The 18,556-nt window shown below is 36.2% G+C and overlaps 1 protein-coding gene across 1 annotated transcript in view; it reads left to right on the top strand.

Annotated features, from left to right (window-relative positions):
- Positions 1–14,861, top strand: part of LOC116165377 — an 18,217-nt gene extending 3,356 nt beyond the window's left edge. Inside the window, exon 2 of the mRNA XM_031479766.1 lies at positions 13,638–14,861. Within this exon, the coding sequence (XP_031335626.1) occupies positions 13,638–14,822 (1,185 nt within the window). The 3' untranslated portion in view covers positions 14,823–14,861. The remainder of the gene's footprint in view (positions 1–13,637) is intronic.
- Positions 14,862–18,556: the final 3,695 nt, after the last annotated feature.

The following is an 18,556-nucleotide window of genomic DNA, read 5'->3' as shown; positions in this document are numbered from 1 at the left end:
CTTCTATAATAGTGGAGGAGCAAGTAGATACCTAGGGGTGGGGTTTTTAATAAACAATAAGATCAAGGACACAATAGTGGATTTTGAGGCAGTAAATGAAAGGATTTGTCGACTACGAGTCAGAGGGAGATATAGGAAAATAACAATAGTAAATATACACTCTCTAACGGAGGACAAGGAATTGACAGTTAAGAGTGAGTTCTATGAAGAAGTTGGAAGGATATTGGAGAGAACTCCCAAGTACGATGTCAAAATGGTATTAGGTGATTTAAATGCCAAGATAGGAAGGGAGGAAAAATATATCAAAGTAACCGGGGGTAATAGTAAACACCATGAGTCAAATGAAAACGGAAAAATCGCAATACAGTTTGCTTTGGAAAACAAATTGAAAGTAATGAGCACGAATTTCAAACACAGAGAAATACATCAAACAACGTGGATTTCGCCGGACGCGAAGACCAAAAACCAGATAGATCGCGTACTAATGGAAAGTAAACACCAAAGGTACATACAACATGTAAGAAGTTACAGAGGCGCCGATATCGACTCAGACCACATCCTAATAATTGCTACACTAAGACAAGGCCCACCAAAGAACTGGAAAGCAGCAAAGACCACATTAGTCAAATATAACGTGGAAAAACTTCTAAACCAAGAGGTGCAAACGGAAGCAGCGAAGCAGCTAGATTATACATTAAAGAAGCTACAGAAACCAGACAATATTGAGGAGGAGTGGAGTCAAATGGAAAACACATTGAAGGATACCATGGAAAAATTGGTGGGAAGAAAAACCAAGGAAAACAGAAGGATTGGTTCGATGAACAATGCAGGAAGATACTGCAAGTACGGAACGAGGCTAGAATGAAACTACTAATACACAGTACGGAAGCAAATAAACGGGAGTACAAAGAAGCAAGCAGAAGGTCCAAGCAAATATGCAGACAAAAGAAGAGAGAGTATTTGGAAGCGAAGCTAGAGAAAATAGGGAAAATGTACGCGAACAAGGAGCTAAGAAACTTCTACCAGGAAGCAAAGAGAAATCGCGAAGACTCAAAGCCCAGCAGCATTCCACATCTAAAAAACAAGAAGGGGGAAATGATCGGGAACACCCACCCATAAGATTAGAATATTTATGCAGTATTACGGGAGACTGGAGAGGGATGAAGAGGAGCATGAGCGTGAGGAGGATGAGAAAATGCAAGAGAGGATAGAAGAGGGGAGCAACCACGAGGGAATAATCGAACCAACGAAAGCAGAAGTAATAGAAGAGCTAAATAATTTAAAAAATTACAAAAGCACTGGAGAAAATGGCATACCAGCAGAGTTATATAAGTGGGGAGGAGAAAGGCTTAAACAGACAGTAACGAACCTGATCATAAAGGCGTGGAGAAGAGAACAAATGCCACAGGAATGACATAACGCGATCGTATGCCTAATACATAAGAAAGGGGATAGGTGTATGTGCGAAAATTACCGCGGAATATCGCTTCTCGATGTGGCATATAAGATTTTCGCGCGGATAATACGGAACAGGCTAACTGAGCACCAGGAACGAGTCGTGGGGGAATACCAAGGAGGTTTTAAAAAAGGACGAAGTTCAACGGACCAGATCTTTACGATGAAAATGCTGCAAAGCAACAGTTACGAACAAAATTTGGGACTGCACATACTATTTATTGATTTCCGCCAGGCGTATGACACCATTATCAGAAGAAAACTGTACGATGCCCTACAAATCTTCGGAATCCCGACGAAGCTAATCAATTTGGTAAAAATGACGTTAACCAATACCAGAAATAAAATTATGATAGACGGATGTGTATCGGAAAGTGTGACTGGAAGGATAGGATTAAGACAAGGCGACCCAATCTCAACGGTGCTGTTTAATTTTGTTCTTGAAGCAATTGTGAGAGAAAGTGGGATGGAAGGGGGCGGAATCATTTATCAAAGAAGACACCAAATAGTCGCTTATGCAGATGACTTAGCGCTAGTAACAAGCTAGAAAAGATGTTTGGTACACTAGTAAGAACGGCGAGATTGTATGGGCTGGAAGTAAACGAGAATAAAACGAAATACATGGAAATGCGACAAAATGTAGGCACTAGTAATACAGGCGTCATTTTCCAGGCGGGTGAGAGGACATATAGTTTCGAAAAAGTCAACAATTTCAATTACCTTGGAGTCACAATAACGAACACGATGGACGAGAGTGCGGAAATACACACACGGATGACTAGGGGGATCAGGGCGATAGGAGCGATTAGCAATATGTTAAATTCAAAGGAGATATCTCGAGCGGCAAAGCTGAGAATGTACAAAACGATTATACGACCAACAGTAACGTACGCAAGTGAACTGTGGGCAATGACAAGTCAGATGGAAGGAAAACTGGGAGTATGGGAGAGGCGGGTGTTAAGAAGGATACTGGGAGGAGTGAAAACCGAGGATGGTGAGTGGAGACGAAGAACTAATAGAGAAGTAGAAGAAGCTTACGGGGACATATCGATAGTGACGTTCATAAGAGCTCAGAGGGTTAAATGGCTAGGACACGTCGTTCGAATGGAAGAAAGCAGGCACGCAAAAAGAATGCTGGAAGGGGGAACTGGCGGAAAAAAGAAAATAGGACGGCCAAAAAAGAAGTGGCTAGATGCAGTGATCAAAGATGTGAAGAGTGTGGGGCAGAAGATTGGAAAACCAGAGCAAGAGATAGGGTAAAATGGAATAAAGTAGTGTATAAGATTAAACAGATGTGAAGATTAGGAAAAAGTCAAAAATTTAATGTAGAGGTAGAAAGGACTAAGCCATGGGTCTATAAGGCCCGTAGTGGTGAAATATATATATATATATATATATATTATATATATATATATATATATATATCTAAAAAGTGTACTCTAAGAATTGCGACCCCCCTTTAGTTCCATTCATAATGAGGTCTTCTCCTTCGTCACCACCACACCAAATTATAAAATTTAACTTAGAAACTTAAAATATGAAACTAAATAAATAAAGTACGCACTTTAATAATCATCTTATAGCACGTCCGATACGTTCAAAAGCTTACGCGAGAATCTGTCGGATCTTGAATCATAACGTTGAAGTAACGCATCCATATAACTTCGATGCAGTACCTAAGTACAATGGTAAAAATGCATCAAATTCAGTTCAATCGATGGTTATTATTTGACATCTTAAAAAATCAAAAATAAATTACAAAAAGTAGAATTCACGAGCTTTTTATGAAGCTTTAAAGTTAGATGTAGCGCGTATATCTTACTCAGAAGTGAGTGTACAAATATCTTTTAAATATTTTTTGTTGTATTTAAGGTAAAAGTTTCTATAAAAATTCCTGATTCTAGTCTCGAGGAAACTTAGTGAAAAATAGTGAATCCAAAATTAGTCTTTAAAATTTTGAAAAAATAGGTTAACTGCAATTAACAAACATGATTCATTAATATTGCCGAGTACTTTAATTGTGTATTTCACACAAAACTGTTACTATCGTCAGTCGAGAAAAATCTTTAGAAGTTTAGATTTTATCTGGACTCACTGCATGATTCTTTGGGAGACCTTAGCATCCATATCTCTACACACTGGTTTATACATGGCTCTAGAAGTGGTTGTGGCTACGTTGAAATCTACGTATCAGAACACGCTTCAACTAGCTAGAAGAATAGAGTGTTTTCCAATATACTCGTACAAGCAAATTTTGTACTTTTACCGCAGTTTTAGTGCAATCGCAAGTAACCTTACAAAATTCAATCGTCGAAGATGACGTTGGTAAGTACTTTTTGAGGCGCCCACCCACTTGGCGTTGATATCTCATTTCCTATATGTTGGAGTGCTCACAGACAACTGAAATTTTATTAGTAATCGTTTTGATGTTGTTATTAATCAATACTAGTGCTATGTTCGCGTATTTCTTGTACTTGAATTCAACATGAGCTGAATTGCTTCATAGATAATTAAAAAGTTGAAACAAACATGCGAGCTATTCTAAATGAAAAATTGATTTAATAAATTCGAATAAAAGTAAAGGTATAGTATAAATAAAGCCCTAGCCGACACGCAATTCCTCGTTAAGCATCCGAATGCAATTAAGCGTGTTCCTTGCAATTTTATTTTGCTTTGAAATATTATAGGTGTAGCTAAACGAACATCCTGATTCATCCCTTTCAAAGTATAGGTAGATAATGGTTTTGGCAATTAAATGGTAGCTGTTCGCTTTCTTATAATTTAAAAAAATAAAGGAGACCAAGACAATACATGGAAATCGGAATCAATAAACTTTCGCTTTTCAATTGTGCGAACAAGTTCCAAAATTCGTAGGTACTGGTATTGTTTTACGGATGAATCTAACCTAAATGTTCTTATTAATTTAAATTGAAAGGCTCTAACTCGTTAATAAAATCGCACTTGCATCCTTTATTCATTCGCACGATGAAAAGAAAATAGAGCGCCTCATTAAGTGAACGATGGTTTCAGCAGTAAACCAAGAACTAAGATAAGGGGGTGAGAGACACCCAATGCGGCAGATTTTAATAGTGTTTACGTTATATCTCCGGTTTATTATCGACTAGTGTGAAGCGTTACAAAGCGCAAAAGTGCAACTTTAAAACAATCGATCATAATATTTCCCTTTGGCCATTTTATGCAGAATACTTTTTACTCATTAAAGACATCAAGCATTCTGAAATGCACGTTTCATCTATAAGCTCGTCAGTCCTCCGTACTGCTAATTTAGGTAGTTTTCGGTGCATAGAGTGCAACTAATATGCGTACAGTTTGTGAAGGAATTTGTGCTTTAAATCAGTTATCGGAAAAGTTTCCTAATTTTTTATTTTGCGTTAGAAAACACAAAACTAATCCTACGGAAAATTAATACTGTCTTATTTACCAAACCAAATAATGAAGATTACGAAATATATTATTCTAAATATTTTTACTGGGATATAAGAAAATATTTTGTTTACTGTAATTGTTCATTAGTTGTGACTTTCAATTGAACACATTTTTTAGGTAGAGAACCCTGGGGCGATCAGTTAAAAATTCTGTAGCATTTGTTCTTTGTATTTCATTCTCATAAGCTCTGTTCTCCTTTTTCACTCGTAATTACCGAAATCATACTTTCATTCAAATCTTTTAATTCATTCACCCACACATTTATACGGGACAATGCGTCTGCTGCAGTCACATTTGTACATCCCTTTATAATCGTAAACATTTTAAAATGTCAGCCCTACAAATACGGCCGAAAGTGTTATGTGTAGTTTTTAATACAAATTTCACCAATCAGCTTCTCATCTTCGGCGGATAGTTCTACAGATTCTGCAATTTCCTAATTACCAGAATTCGGTGCTACGTCGGCTTTTATTGGAGTAGTTACAAAAAATTAAATCAAACAGCAATTTCAATCGGGTAAAAATCTACCCGCTTTAATCTACAAGGGGAAATTGCATGATTATATTTTGCTCTAGGTTATTCTTAAAAATTAAACGCTTTTAAAAACAGAGCAAAGTGACAGTACCGTACAAACGTTCATGATAACAATGAAATGGAATTTTGACGTTAATAAGGTAATTTATTTTACGAATGCGGTAGTTACATATATGTGCCAATGTCAATAGAAATCGGTACAAAGTAATGCTTTCTGTTCTCTGAATAAACTTGAACTGAACTATCAGAAACTTTGATTGTCATTTTGCACGTAGTAGCTTTTATTAATGACAGCGTTTACGAGTGTTACTATCGAAAGAATTATTATGATTAATTGGTTCATTTCATATTGCAAAATAAGCCGAAGTAATTTAGGTATCTTGTGTTGACAATTTTGCCGTCATCGCTTCCGTTTATGTCGCCAAACAGAAAAGTGAATTTTTCTTATAAACGAATACGTTTAGAAATTTCATCGATTCAAAACTGCTGACACCCTATTTGAACACCTTATGCAATAAATCATACGGATGGGTTGTTAATAGGGTTGTTTTAATTATTCATATGGCCGTGATCGGATTAACTCACGTCTTGCATATTCCATTACGATCAAAATTCACTGCGTGATAGAAAACTGTTAAAAAACATCGCATTATTCACAATAATTACCGAGTAGATGAAGATACTTATAAATCATAGTTTTATAAGTTCAAAAGAGACGAATGAAATTTTTCCATGGGCAAAGAAAAGCATTAGCAATCATATTTGAAAGCAGCAGGATAATTGAAATGCTATTTATTGATTACTAAAGTAAAACTGTAAACAATATTTTCACTGGGGAGACATTATAAATTTCCGTTTTGCGTGTCTGAAAATGTGCTTTTCTTTTATTTCGTTTTTTAATTCGCCCATGCCCGTATATGCATTGTCAAGTAACGGAATATGAGTATAGGTATTCATCAGTAAATAACTTTTTCTATTGTAGTACATTGTCCTTAAATCAAAATGAAAAAAAAGCTCATTTGATTTAAATGAATTTATATGGAGTATAAAAAAGTTCTTTTCTCTCATCCCCTGCAGGATTCCTACTTCTTACATGCTTTTTCGCCTTGCCTATTTTAGTAATCATTATTTGGACCTCCTTCAGATTGGTTAATGTTGGGATCCTTTCATGGCTTTTATTTTGGACTTATCTGCTTCGTACCCTTCCGGGATGATCTTATATCCCAGAAAATCAGCTTCCGAAACGCCGAATGAGCATTTTTCAGGGATCAGCACATCGTTCGAGTACATCACATACAATGGAGATATTTTCTTTTAAGTTTTAGATGGTATTAGGATATCGTCCATAGGTCCGCTATCTTCAAGATGTTTGGGAACCCTTGAAGGGCTAGATCTCGACACTGGGTCCAGCTCCATTTGCAAATAACCCGATTTTGCATCAAGCAACAAAAAATGTTGGTTTACACATAAATAGTGGCAGAGCTGGGCAGAATACTTTCAAAAAGTATTTGAATACTAAATACTTTTACGTCCAGCACAAGCGAATACTAGATACAGATACATTGAAAAGTATTCAAATACTTTAGAATGTATTCGAATACTTTCAAAGGTATTCGAATACTATAAAAAGTATTCGAATACTTTGAAAAGTATTTCATTATCTTACTTTGAAAAGTATTCGAATACAGTAAAAAGTATTCAAATACTTGTCACTCAAATACATTAAAAATTTAAAATAGTATACTAGATAAAAGGCTTAATACTACTTAAAAATCAAGTTATACTTTGTATGGGGTTAGCTTTTTTTATATTTCTATTGTTATATACAAATTTAAGGGGAATAAAAGCGTATTATTATTATTATATTATTATATAGGAGGTACCTACCAGGACCTTTCTTATACCAGTTATATCCTTAAGAATACGTGTACCAGTTTTCAAAGCGATCGTACGTCGTGCACATGATACGTACGCCTTTCTGAAATGAATTCTAGTGATTTTGGAACAGATCCATTTTTGACCATCCGTTTGTCCATGTGCATTATAACTTGTTTAGAAACGTGCGAGCGCTTTGAAAATTGGCACACATAGTTTTAAGGATATAAGAAAGGTCCCTATTGTTTTTAAGTTACGTAGACTATCGAGTTCGGTATTCAGATGTATCGGATTTTTATAGTTGATTTTGTGACAATGGAAACTTTCCCTAAACATTTCTAAATTGTTCTCAAATATTTGAATAAATTAAAAGTACTGCCTTTCTTTGAGGCCGGAAAAAAAATTGTCTGAGATCGAGATCGACCGAGAGTCCATAATTTCAAACAGTTTGAAGATTGGGCTACTAGATCACAAGTTACAGCCCTTTGAATTTTTTTTCGAAATTTGTTTTTTGTCCATAAGTAACTTTTTATTGAGAGGTCTAATCGAAAACGTACGCATTGTTTTAGATTCTACGCACCAAAATTAATAAGAAAAAGTGTTTTGGTGTAGTCGATTTTTGGAAAAAAAGGAAGGTTATACACTGCATTTTTTTGAAGCCCGTAAAAAAAATTGTCTCAGATCGACCCGGAAAAAAATTTACTTATAGAATGTGGCCTGTAGAATCCATAATTTCAAACAGTTCCAAGATTGGGCTTCTAGTTCAAAAGTTACAGCCCTTTGAATTTCTTTCTAGTCTATAACTTTTGATTGAGAAGTCTGATCGAAAAAGTACGAGAAATTTTGGAGTAGTCGATTTTTGGTAAAAAAAAAGGAAGGTTAATACTATGCGAAGTATTCGAATACTTCTCAAAGTATTCAAATACCTTGCGAAGTATTCGAATACTAAATATTTGTGAAATTATTTGAGTTACAAAAACAAATACTGCTTCCATAAAGGTATTTAATTACAAAGTATTTGAATACTAAAAAGTATTTACAAAATCGAATACTGCCCAGCTCTGAATAGTGGTGATTCCTTAATTATCTAATAAGATGGTAATTTGGGTGGATAATGAGCTTTGGCAATAGATTTCTCATGCGAAAATGAGATATTTCGAGACCAAATCGCTTAAGTTTATTACATCAATATTCAGAAATATAGATTATGTGATCTATTTTTACACAAGCTAAAGCTCTCTTAAATGAATGCATAACATTTGGAATTCTTCTGAATAACACGCGATCGAAAAAAAACCAATGAATGTGATGTTTCGTGTTATAACTAATTAGATTCTTCATTACATTAGCAAGTATGTAACAAACGAAATGCACTTATAGGTACACAAATTTAACCGAATGACTGTCTGGAATAATTTTTCGCGAGTAGCTTATTACAGTGTGCCAACAGAGGATTATTAATTCACATCCTGCAATTCACCTCGCTTCCACGTAACGGGCATGTTATGATGGAATTTTCAACAGAAATGATATAGAAACCGCACCTGACCATTCTGATTTATGGGTTTCAGGCAGAAAATGCGTGCGTAACGTTGAATAGACACAAACTTAGCCATTAACGTCAAGTTTAATACATTTTTCCTTATACGTCACGTACAACTAGTTGTATAAAGAATTATGACAACAATATAAGGTTTTGATTCGTTTTCAATTAGTGCTTTCAAGCTCTCCATCACAATTCAATCCATTTTTATTTGGCAAATACACCCTTCGCAATGTAATCATTAAGCAGGAGCTGTTTTTCAAATATATTCTACCCGTGGGTATCCTCAAGGAAAAAGAGAACGTCATAATACGTGATTTGGAAAAAATGCCATTTGCAAATTCAACGTTCACATCTGACAAATGAAAGATTAGAAATTGATATATTGACATCTAGTCTTGGGGCAACCTTTTTCGGTAGGTGTGTGTGAAAGGGCGGGAGGGTGCAAATAATCATAATGCATCTGTACTCCATGACACTCTATTATTCAGTGCATTTATTGTGGCGAGGCATACCTAGTACTTTCAAACAATCGCTTCCTAAATAGAGTAGCCGATTTTTTGTAGCCTTCCGAGGTCCAAATCGTCATCCCATGTGGCGCATTCAAATATTATAATAATTAGTAGGTACTTAAACGGACAAAAATTGTTAAAGTAATAAAAAGTTTCACTTATTGTGAACTTGGCCAAGCTGATTCGGTCCTTGAGGAAAATTAACCTGTTGCATGATAGACGAGGTCTCCCAGGGTACCTACCACAGAATTCCAGGGCCTCCGAACTCCAAGGATTCAGCGTTTCTACTGTTAACGAGGTAACAAGGTATCTATAGTGGATTTATATTTAGTCGTTTTCTTCTTTGCTTTGGATTTTCACAGCTGCTCCCGCGGTCAAGGATGTCGATGTAAGAGGGGCAACATTTCCAGCGATTTCCCTTTAGACTCTTTTGTTAACAAAATCTTTTCCCCCAAGATAAGTTAGCTTTTATATCCAATACATTCATTTTCAGACACGTTCATCTATTTATTAACGTACATACTACATATTACTTAATAGTGAGCAAATCTCTCACTTGCGAGTTTCAAATGTAAAGAGCGAGTAACGCAGGGGGGTTAATAGGACACCCTGTACAGATTGAAAGTCAACTAAATGCAAGAATAATTATTTCCCTAAATTGATCTGCATTCTCTCGCCCTTTTTGCCTTCCTTTAATAACGATTTTCACAAAGTTGAGAATGCATGTAACAATTATATTGCCGTTTATGTAAGGGTTGATATGTGTAGATTCAGTGTCAACCAAACTTATTGACGTTATGTAAGGAATAATATGTAAATTAAGAGTCAATCAAATATGAGAATAAACGAAACATCACTGAATTAAACTTGCATTCCTTCTTTTTTACCCAAGATGAAAGTAACAATTTCATAAAAGTGATTAGGAGTTAATGTGTAATTAAAGTGTAATTCACATACAAGAATAATTATTTACTTGATCACACCTAAATTTTCCTCGCCTTTTTGCCTAAGAAAACAACAAGAGCACAAAAACGAGTGTATCAATTTTCATTAAGGTTTATTTAGAGGTCGATTAAAGGCCATTTAAATACTAGAATGATATTACTTAGTCTTTACTTTTCTCTCCCCTTTTGCCTAAGAAGATAGAATATGTTTAAAGATCATTTTCACAAAAATTGAGAACGTATATGTACCAGTTTAATCACTTCTACTGGAATATCCGGCCCGGGTGCATTTATCTCGTAATTTATTCACGGTTACCTCAAATTCTCTTTTATCAAATGATTCCCTACGTCTTATCGGCACCTGGCCACACCTTTTGGAAACAGGTCCTCCACTGTTCTGTAGCCTTTCCCCTATGGTTCCGTATCCAGATCATGCATCCGTTTCTGCCATGCTTGATCCTTTACTAACCCTAATGCATTTTTTTAAATCCTTCCGTAAAGTTTTAAATCCTGACTCAAACCCATCCGTGTCGACTTGCGCTTTTTTCCTGGCGCTTTGAAATCGTCTTCTTGATTTAAGAAGTTTTCTCCTAGTGTTTGCCACTTTTTCTGTCCACCAGTATTTGGGAACTCGTCGTTAGCAATATTTTCTCGCAAGCCTTCTGTATTGCTGTCACCACTACCGATGCCGTCTACGTGGTTTAACTCTTTCCCAATTCCAAGCTCAAGTTTGTCTCTTACTTCTGGTTTATATTAAATCCACCCTCTTGCTCTAGCTAGAGAGACTGTGAACCTGAAATAAAGATTGCCGGTAGTCATAGTACAACTTCATCCAGTAAACGGATTTTACCATTTTCTTAAATGACATATACATATGTTACACATTGACGGATTAATCTGCAGATTAAAGGTTCAGATCCATTAAAGTGCGAAATTTCCTTTAAGCCACGCTATTGACATTTGTTTATCAATTTTGGGAAATTCCAATGTGTACCGATATTTTCCATGCAAAATTTAGTTCAAAATTTAATTTTGGTTCGCAATCAAAGTTTTTGATTTTGAGATTTAGGCCCGAAAAATGAGAATCTATACGAATAATATTATTAATGAATGAATAATTTCGTAAAAGATTTACATGATTTTTACATAAATTATATAAATTTGTTAAACCACGTCCTCCATCTTTTGTTTTAATATAAAGCCTTTCAACACAAGATTTAGGATGTACGTAATTATATTTTCTTAACATTCTTCTAGTTATTCTATCTAAATTATTTAACTCTGTATCAGACCATTTTAGAATTCCAAAGGAATAGGACAAAGTGGGAACTTCCCAAATATTTATAGCCGTTATTGTATTTCTAGAATTTAGTTTTGATTTTAACAAAGGTTTAAGTTTTTCAATATATTTTTGTTGAAATTCAATTTTAAGCTGTGAGTGATCCACAACAAAATTTTGTTTCATTCCTAAATATTTATAATGCATGTTAGGTAGTAATTGCGGAATTTCATTGACTATTTGTTGATTTATAGTCGGAGATCCTTTTATTATATTAATTTTAGCACATTTGTCAATTCCCAACTCCATACAGATATCTTCACTAATTTTTTTCGTTGTTTTTATTAAGTGGTCTAATTGACTTTCGGATCTAGAATATAATTTTAAGTCGTCCATGTACAACAAATGTGTAATATTAGACGTTTGTTTAAAATTTAGATTGAAACCAGCAGAGTCATTGAAACCATAATGGACTAAAAGAATCGCCTTGAAAAATGCCACGTTTAATATCAATTACTTTTAGAAGACGGATTCCGTTGACAATAATAATTGTACTCCACATAGACATCATACATGTCAAAGTATTAATAAATTGGTAATTAACTTTATAAATTTTTAGGATATCAAGGAGCCAGTTATGTGGAATCGAATCATATGCATTTTTGTAATCAATGTAACAAATATTTAAATTTCTTTTATTATGTTTTGCATATGCTGTAACAATAGTGTCAATTGCTAATTGTTCTCGACATCCCAATGTACCTTTGATACAGCCCTTTTGTTCAATACTTAAGTTTGATTCCTTTTACAATGGTTATTAATTTTGTGTCTAATTATTGAAATAAATAATTTGTAAATTGTCGGTAAACAAGTAATTGGACGGTAATTTTTTGGGTTTAAAGGATCTCCATTTTTTAAAAGAATGTAAGTTATACCAGTGCATAAAAATTTTCGGATTATGGATGGGTCATTAAGTGCTTTATTAAATCAAAATAATAAAGGTAAATGAGTAGTGATAAACTTCTTTAACCAATAATTTTGGATATGGTCTATTCCTGGTGCAGTCCAATTGGCACTAAATTTCAAAGTATTTATGAAATCATCTAAAGTTATTGAATTTTCTTCTACCCACGTCCAATTTTTTGAACTGTTTTTTAAATTATTTAGCCATTTTATCAACAGCATTCATTTTTAAGTTCTGCAATTTCAGCTAACAATTTTATAATGACGTTTCGTCTGTCAACAACGTTTTGTTCAGATAAATTAAAAACGCACTTAACGAGATAATTTGTCTGGATTTTAACGGTTTTCTGCACATGAACGGTAACATATAGACCAAAGTAATGAGCAGCTTACTATTTTAAAACCTCGACCATTATCATGCCAATATAGCAATAGATATTATTAACTAGCTGACTCGGCGAACTTCGTAGTGCCATAAAATTAATAAAGGGTGTTTTCAGAGGTTAGGTATATTAACTTTTTTATTTTGAGTGAAAATTTAGGTAGTAGTAAAGCATCATAATTTGTTTTTTTCCTGCATTTTTCGTATGTGTTTATTTCCTACGTGCTATTCCCATCAGCGAAGACAAATCCAACAAACCAAAAGTCATTAAAATCGGTACAGCCGTTAGCAGTTAGAACATCATTATCACATTTAGATCTTTCTGTTTTATATATAATCGGAAATTTTCCCATTTTCCGGTCAAATTTTTAATATCCTTTGTCCTTATTCCCAGGGAAGACTAATCTTAACTTATAAGATCACAAACACAATTCGGTCTTACTGTTTTATATATAGAAGTAATATAAATTTTCACCCAGGCTTTATAATTGTATAATGGACATACTTTTGACACCTGGACCACTCTGGGCTTTGGAAGCCAGAGCGTGTGTGAAGTCCTGGCCCTAGCAATTATTGCTTAGCCGTTTTAAAGTAGTTGCTTACAAGTCCTCAAAGTCATTCCAAATTAGTACCTACTCAGATACGTACACAACATACCTTAGTTTTATCAATAAGTTCTTTAATTTAGTTTAATTATTTTCAGGTTTTTCATCCGACACTGAAGCAGTGCATTATGGAAGATGATTATTTTAATTGTTATGCGGATAATGAAAACATGATAGAATCGCAATATTTTCAAGAGGTGAATGAATTGGGGAGTGATTTCTCCACCGTTGATCATTTTGGTATGCAGGATTACGAAACAGAACCGACTACTACGCACTTCGAATCTACATTGGAAAGTAGTTCATTTATAGAGCCCTACCATGCCCTAAACGGTCTTCAACAAGATCAAGTTCCGTTGTCGATGGTTGACAATATTTCAATGGATCGCATAGGAACTCAAATGTCGTTACTAACTAAATTAATTGGCACTCTTAGACCAACTACTATAACAGGACGCCCACTACAAAAAGTTTCTAACGGCGAGGTTTCGCCGATCGAATACGGCGCGGGACCGCAAAAGTTCATGCCATTACAACCCATTGCGATTTCACCAAGCTTCAGTTCTATAGAAAATAAGGTCGACTTAGTGTTGCCGCAAGTAAATAAATTAACTGCGCAACTAGTAATGCAAAATCCGATTGCTGAAAAACTATCCGATCTCCACGTTTTAAAAGAGACATCGGAAGTTTCGCCGCTTCTGTTTAACCCAAATACATCAAATTACTCTGATCCTCAGGACATTGTCACGTTTTTGTTTCGCAAATATCTAACTAACAAATATTTTATGAAGGACGGCGAATACATTAAAAGGAATTCGGCTGCTCCTGTCGTCACCTTCTACAACTCAATGCATCAAGCGTTGAGGGAGGATATTCATCAGAACACTACCGTCTCGACATACACCAATTCGAATTCCAGCAAGGAACTTTACGGAAAATCGTGTCTTAAAGGCATACGTTTACCAAATCCCCAAGACTGCACGCGTTACTTCCTTTGTAACGCATCAACAATATCATTTCAAAGTTACACTTGTCCCCCAAATATGGCATTCAATAAGACGAAACGTATATGCGATGTAAGGGAATATCAACGATGTAAGAAGGAAATTGAAGAAAATCGCGAAGTGGAAAAAATAGAAAATTACAATGAAATACCTTGTGATAGTTATATGTGTGGGGGATTGCAAAATTTCGACGTATCTAAGCATAACCAATTGAAATGCGTTGGAACCCTAAAATTTTGTACGAAAAAGCAGAAATGTCTCCCCTCAAATTTATGTTAAATTATGTTCGCCCACTCAAAACTGCTTTTTAATTTTAACGTCGACGGTCTTTATAAATTTATTTCGTAAGCTCTATGTAAGATATATAAATAAATTAAATCGTTCTTATATGCAATTTTAATCAAATTGGTAGCCATCTCGATCTTCACGATTTAACCAGGTGCTTAACAATTTAGTAGGTACACCACACAGGAATAGGAACGATTTTATTTTTTAACGTACACAGATTTAAAATTGTGTTTTTTATCACCTTGACAACTAAAGTTCTTGTTTTTCTAGGGTATACCGATTGTCGTTAATGGTCGCCACAATAACTACCTAATTATTGTAGTTCTTCCCTACTCGGGTTGTTAGAAGAGGAAAATGATCATCCGGTGCAGTTTTTTCCTTTTTCATCCCTCGCGTGTCTTCTGGTAGGTGTCAGACGATCAATGGCAACGTTAATACTTGATTGATTAATTCATGAGGCCTGGTTTAGGGTTGCTGAAGCGGCTTCTCTTAAGAAGGAGGATGTGCAAAAACTTCAGTTTTTCTATTTCGTGGATTGATTTCAAAGTCGATCGGTTATACAGGGTCCATGTGGAATATTCGCCATCAAAGAAAAATTTTCCCGGAATTCTGAGCTGGGTTCCATAAGTTAATTCTGCAAGCGAACATCGAAGATCTTCTTTGATACATCCCAGGTTATTGTTGTTGCACTGTATCTAATGAGCAAAGCTTTTTCATTTCTAGCTATGTTTCTCCACCATCCAACAGCCGTTGGTAAAGAAGAATCACTTCATTATTTTCCTGTTCAGCGGCGAGTGTTTCAGTGTCGATTACTGTAGGCGTGATAATTTCTTCGATTCTGGATAAGGCATCGGCTACGCCTTTTTCTTCAGTCGAAAAGATTTCCTTACATTGCTAGAGGTGATCGCTACCATTATATGAAACGAGCTAACACTTAAATTAAAAGACTGCTAAAGTGACAGCAGTTGCATTTAATTTGCATTGCACCGCTAGCATTCCAATTTCTCTAAAAGAATCTCTCGGTAGGGGGTGCCAAATGTGGTGATCAACGCTATTGAACTTTGATTTTTGATAATCTATGTATCGTTTCCAGTAGATTATGGACGTCTCAAGAGAAAGTCCTTAGATTCCAGAATTGGGGATGTTCGAAATTTGACGAATTACGCGTATTTGTGGATGTAAGTCGTTTATTCTGGAGCCGGATTTTGATATTGATTAAAGAAATGCATTGGTTACATTTCAAAAATGCACCAATCGTATTTCGTATATAAATTAACGGTTTGAGTTCGGTTTTATTTAGTCCTGAACTTTAGCTACGGGGTGTAATGGTATACAATTTGTGCAGTTTACTTTACGGATCTGTCACGAATGATCCTTTTGTTCCTCTTTTATGTTCGCATCTTCCCTTCAAGATCACGCCTTCTTAATGTACTATTTTTTCTTGTAGTATCCACGACTGTTTTGCATCCTCTACACTTTACATGAGTACCCGTACTTGTACTTGTTTAATTTACAGAGGACAGAAGGTACTATGCTTACGAGAAAGTGCACGATTTTAAGAAAACCCTGCATCTTGCTTGTATGGCGACTTCGTTCGTGTATAGAGCCAGGGTAGTGTCCCGTGTCTTCGGTATATCCCGAACGCACAGAGGAAACAGAAATGGCGAGAGCAAGGATCCCTGGGGTACTCCGAAGCCCTTTGAGCACACTCTGTGCCGATGTCGTTCGGTCCGGGCTCTTTCCTTGGGTTTGTTCTCTTAATGGCGTCGGAAACTTTTTCCTCGGCCATGGGCCGTAGCGCTCTTGCCATAGGGATCTCTTCACTCTTCGGTTGACGGCGTGAATAAAGTCCAGGTCCGCGTTTTCGTAGTTGGGAGAAAACTGACGTTCCAGGCACTCCGCGTAGGCGTCGGCATTCTCGGCGCCCGTATACACTAATCCTCCTACTCCGTGCGATGGGCACGATCTTGGTATGGAGCGGCGCAGCGCCCTTGCCATCTCCAGAGGGAGCAATCCTCCTCACTCAAGGATCGCAGGCCGTTTTCCCAAGACTCGTTTCTGAAGTAGCGGATGGCGGTCTTGAAGTTTTTGGAACGTGCAATCTCACGAACACCGGAAGCGCGCTTCTCCCGGATTAGGTTTCGAATCCAACCCGGAAGGCGGTAATCGTCTCGGCGCTCTCGAAACGACTTCGTCGCGTCTCGTAGGGCAGCCTGCGCGATTTTTACAAACTCGTCGGCCCCGGCTTCGTGGTTCGCGACGTTTTTGATTACCTTTGGATCGTCCGTCATCGTTTCGACTTCGAAAGGCGAGCCAAGACATACGCCTCATCTCGACTTCGTCTGCCGTGTTCGGCCCGATAACGCCCAGTTCTAGGAGAACGAGATTATGGGCCGGGTCCAGCTCTAACATCGTCGGGAGACGATAATGCAACGGCACATCTCTCAGGGCGGCGACGTCTAGTACTTCGGGACTGTATAGTGTGTGGGCTCGTCGAGTCCTGTCGGTCTTTTCCGCCTTCATCTTTTATGCAGGTTTCTACGCGAAGGCCCCGTATTGCCACCTTCAGAAGTTTCTCCTCTTGTAGGTTGTAGGTGTGGTAAGGCACCTGTAGCTCCTCAAAGAGTTTCGTGATACCCCGATGGTCATCTGCAGTTGGACCCGGATGCCGCCGAAGAGGTTTTTGGCCATGACAAAGGCCAGCTTCCTCTTGTTGCTGTGCAGAGTTATTGCCACCCTTGCGAAGGAAAACGGGGGAGACGCGTATTTCATTGAAGCTAAGAGGCCACTTAAAAGTCTAAAAACCTTTTATACTATAGGACTATATATGCGTTACGCACAGAGCTGGGCCGAATACTTTCAAAAAGGATTTGAATACTAAATAGTAAATACTTTACACAAATCAAAGGTATTTGAATACTAAATACTTTTACGTCCAGCACAAGCGAATACTAGATACAGATACATAGAAAAGTATTCAAATACTTAAAAAAATAAGTATTCAAATACTTTAGAATGTATTCGAATACTTTCAAAAGTATCCTAATACTATCAAAGGTATTCGAATACAGTAAAAAGTATTCAATTACTTGTCACTCAAATACATTAAAAATTTAAAATAGTATACTAGATAAAAGGCTTAATACTAATTAAAAAATCAAGTTATACTTTGTATGGGGTTAGCTTTTTTTATATGTCCATTGTTATATACAAATTTAAGGGGAGTAAAAGCGTATTATTATTATTATATTATTATATAGGAGGTACCTACCAGGACCTTTCTTATACCAGTTATATCCTTAAGAATACGTGTACTACCAGTTTTCAAAGCGATAGTACGTCGTGCACATGACACGAGAGTCCATAATTTCAAACAGTTTGAAGATTACTAGATCAAAAGTTACAGCCCTTTGAATTTTCTTTCGAAATTGGTTTCTAGTGTATAACATTTGATTGAGAAGTCTGATCGAAAAAGTACGAATTGTTTTGGATTCTACGCACCAAAAATAATAAGAAAAAGTGTTTTCCCGAGAAATTTTGGTGTAGTCGATTTTTGGTAAAAAAAGGAAGGTTAAACACTGCCTTTTTTTGAAGCCCGCAAAAAAAATGTCTCAAATCGACCCGGAAAACAAATTTTCTTATAGAATGTGGCCTGTAGAAACCATAATTTCAAACAGTTCCAAGATTGGGCTACTATTTCAAAAGTTACAGCCCTTTGAAATTTT

The sequence above is a fragment of the Photinus pyralis genome, unplaced genomic scaffold, assembly GCF_008802855.1.
Source record: "Photinus pyralis isolate 1611_PpyrPB1 unplaced genomic scaffold, Ppyr1.3 Ppyr1.4_LG3a, whole genome shotgun sequence".
NCBI classification, from domain to species: domain Eukaryota; kingdom Metazoa; phylum Arthropoda; class Insecta; order Coleoptera; family Lampyridae; genus Photinus; species Photinus pyralis.
Note: the sequence above shows the minus strand (reverse complement) of the source record. Positions and strands in the feature narration are given on the sequence as shown.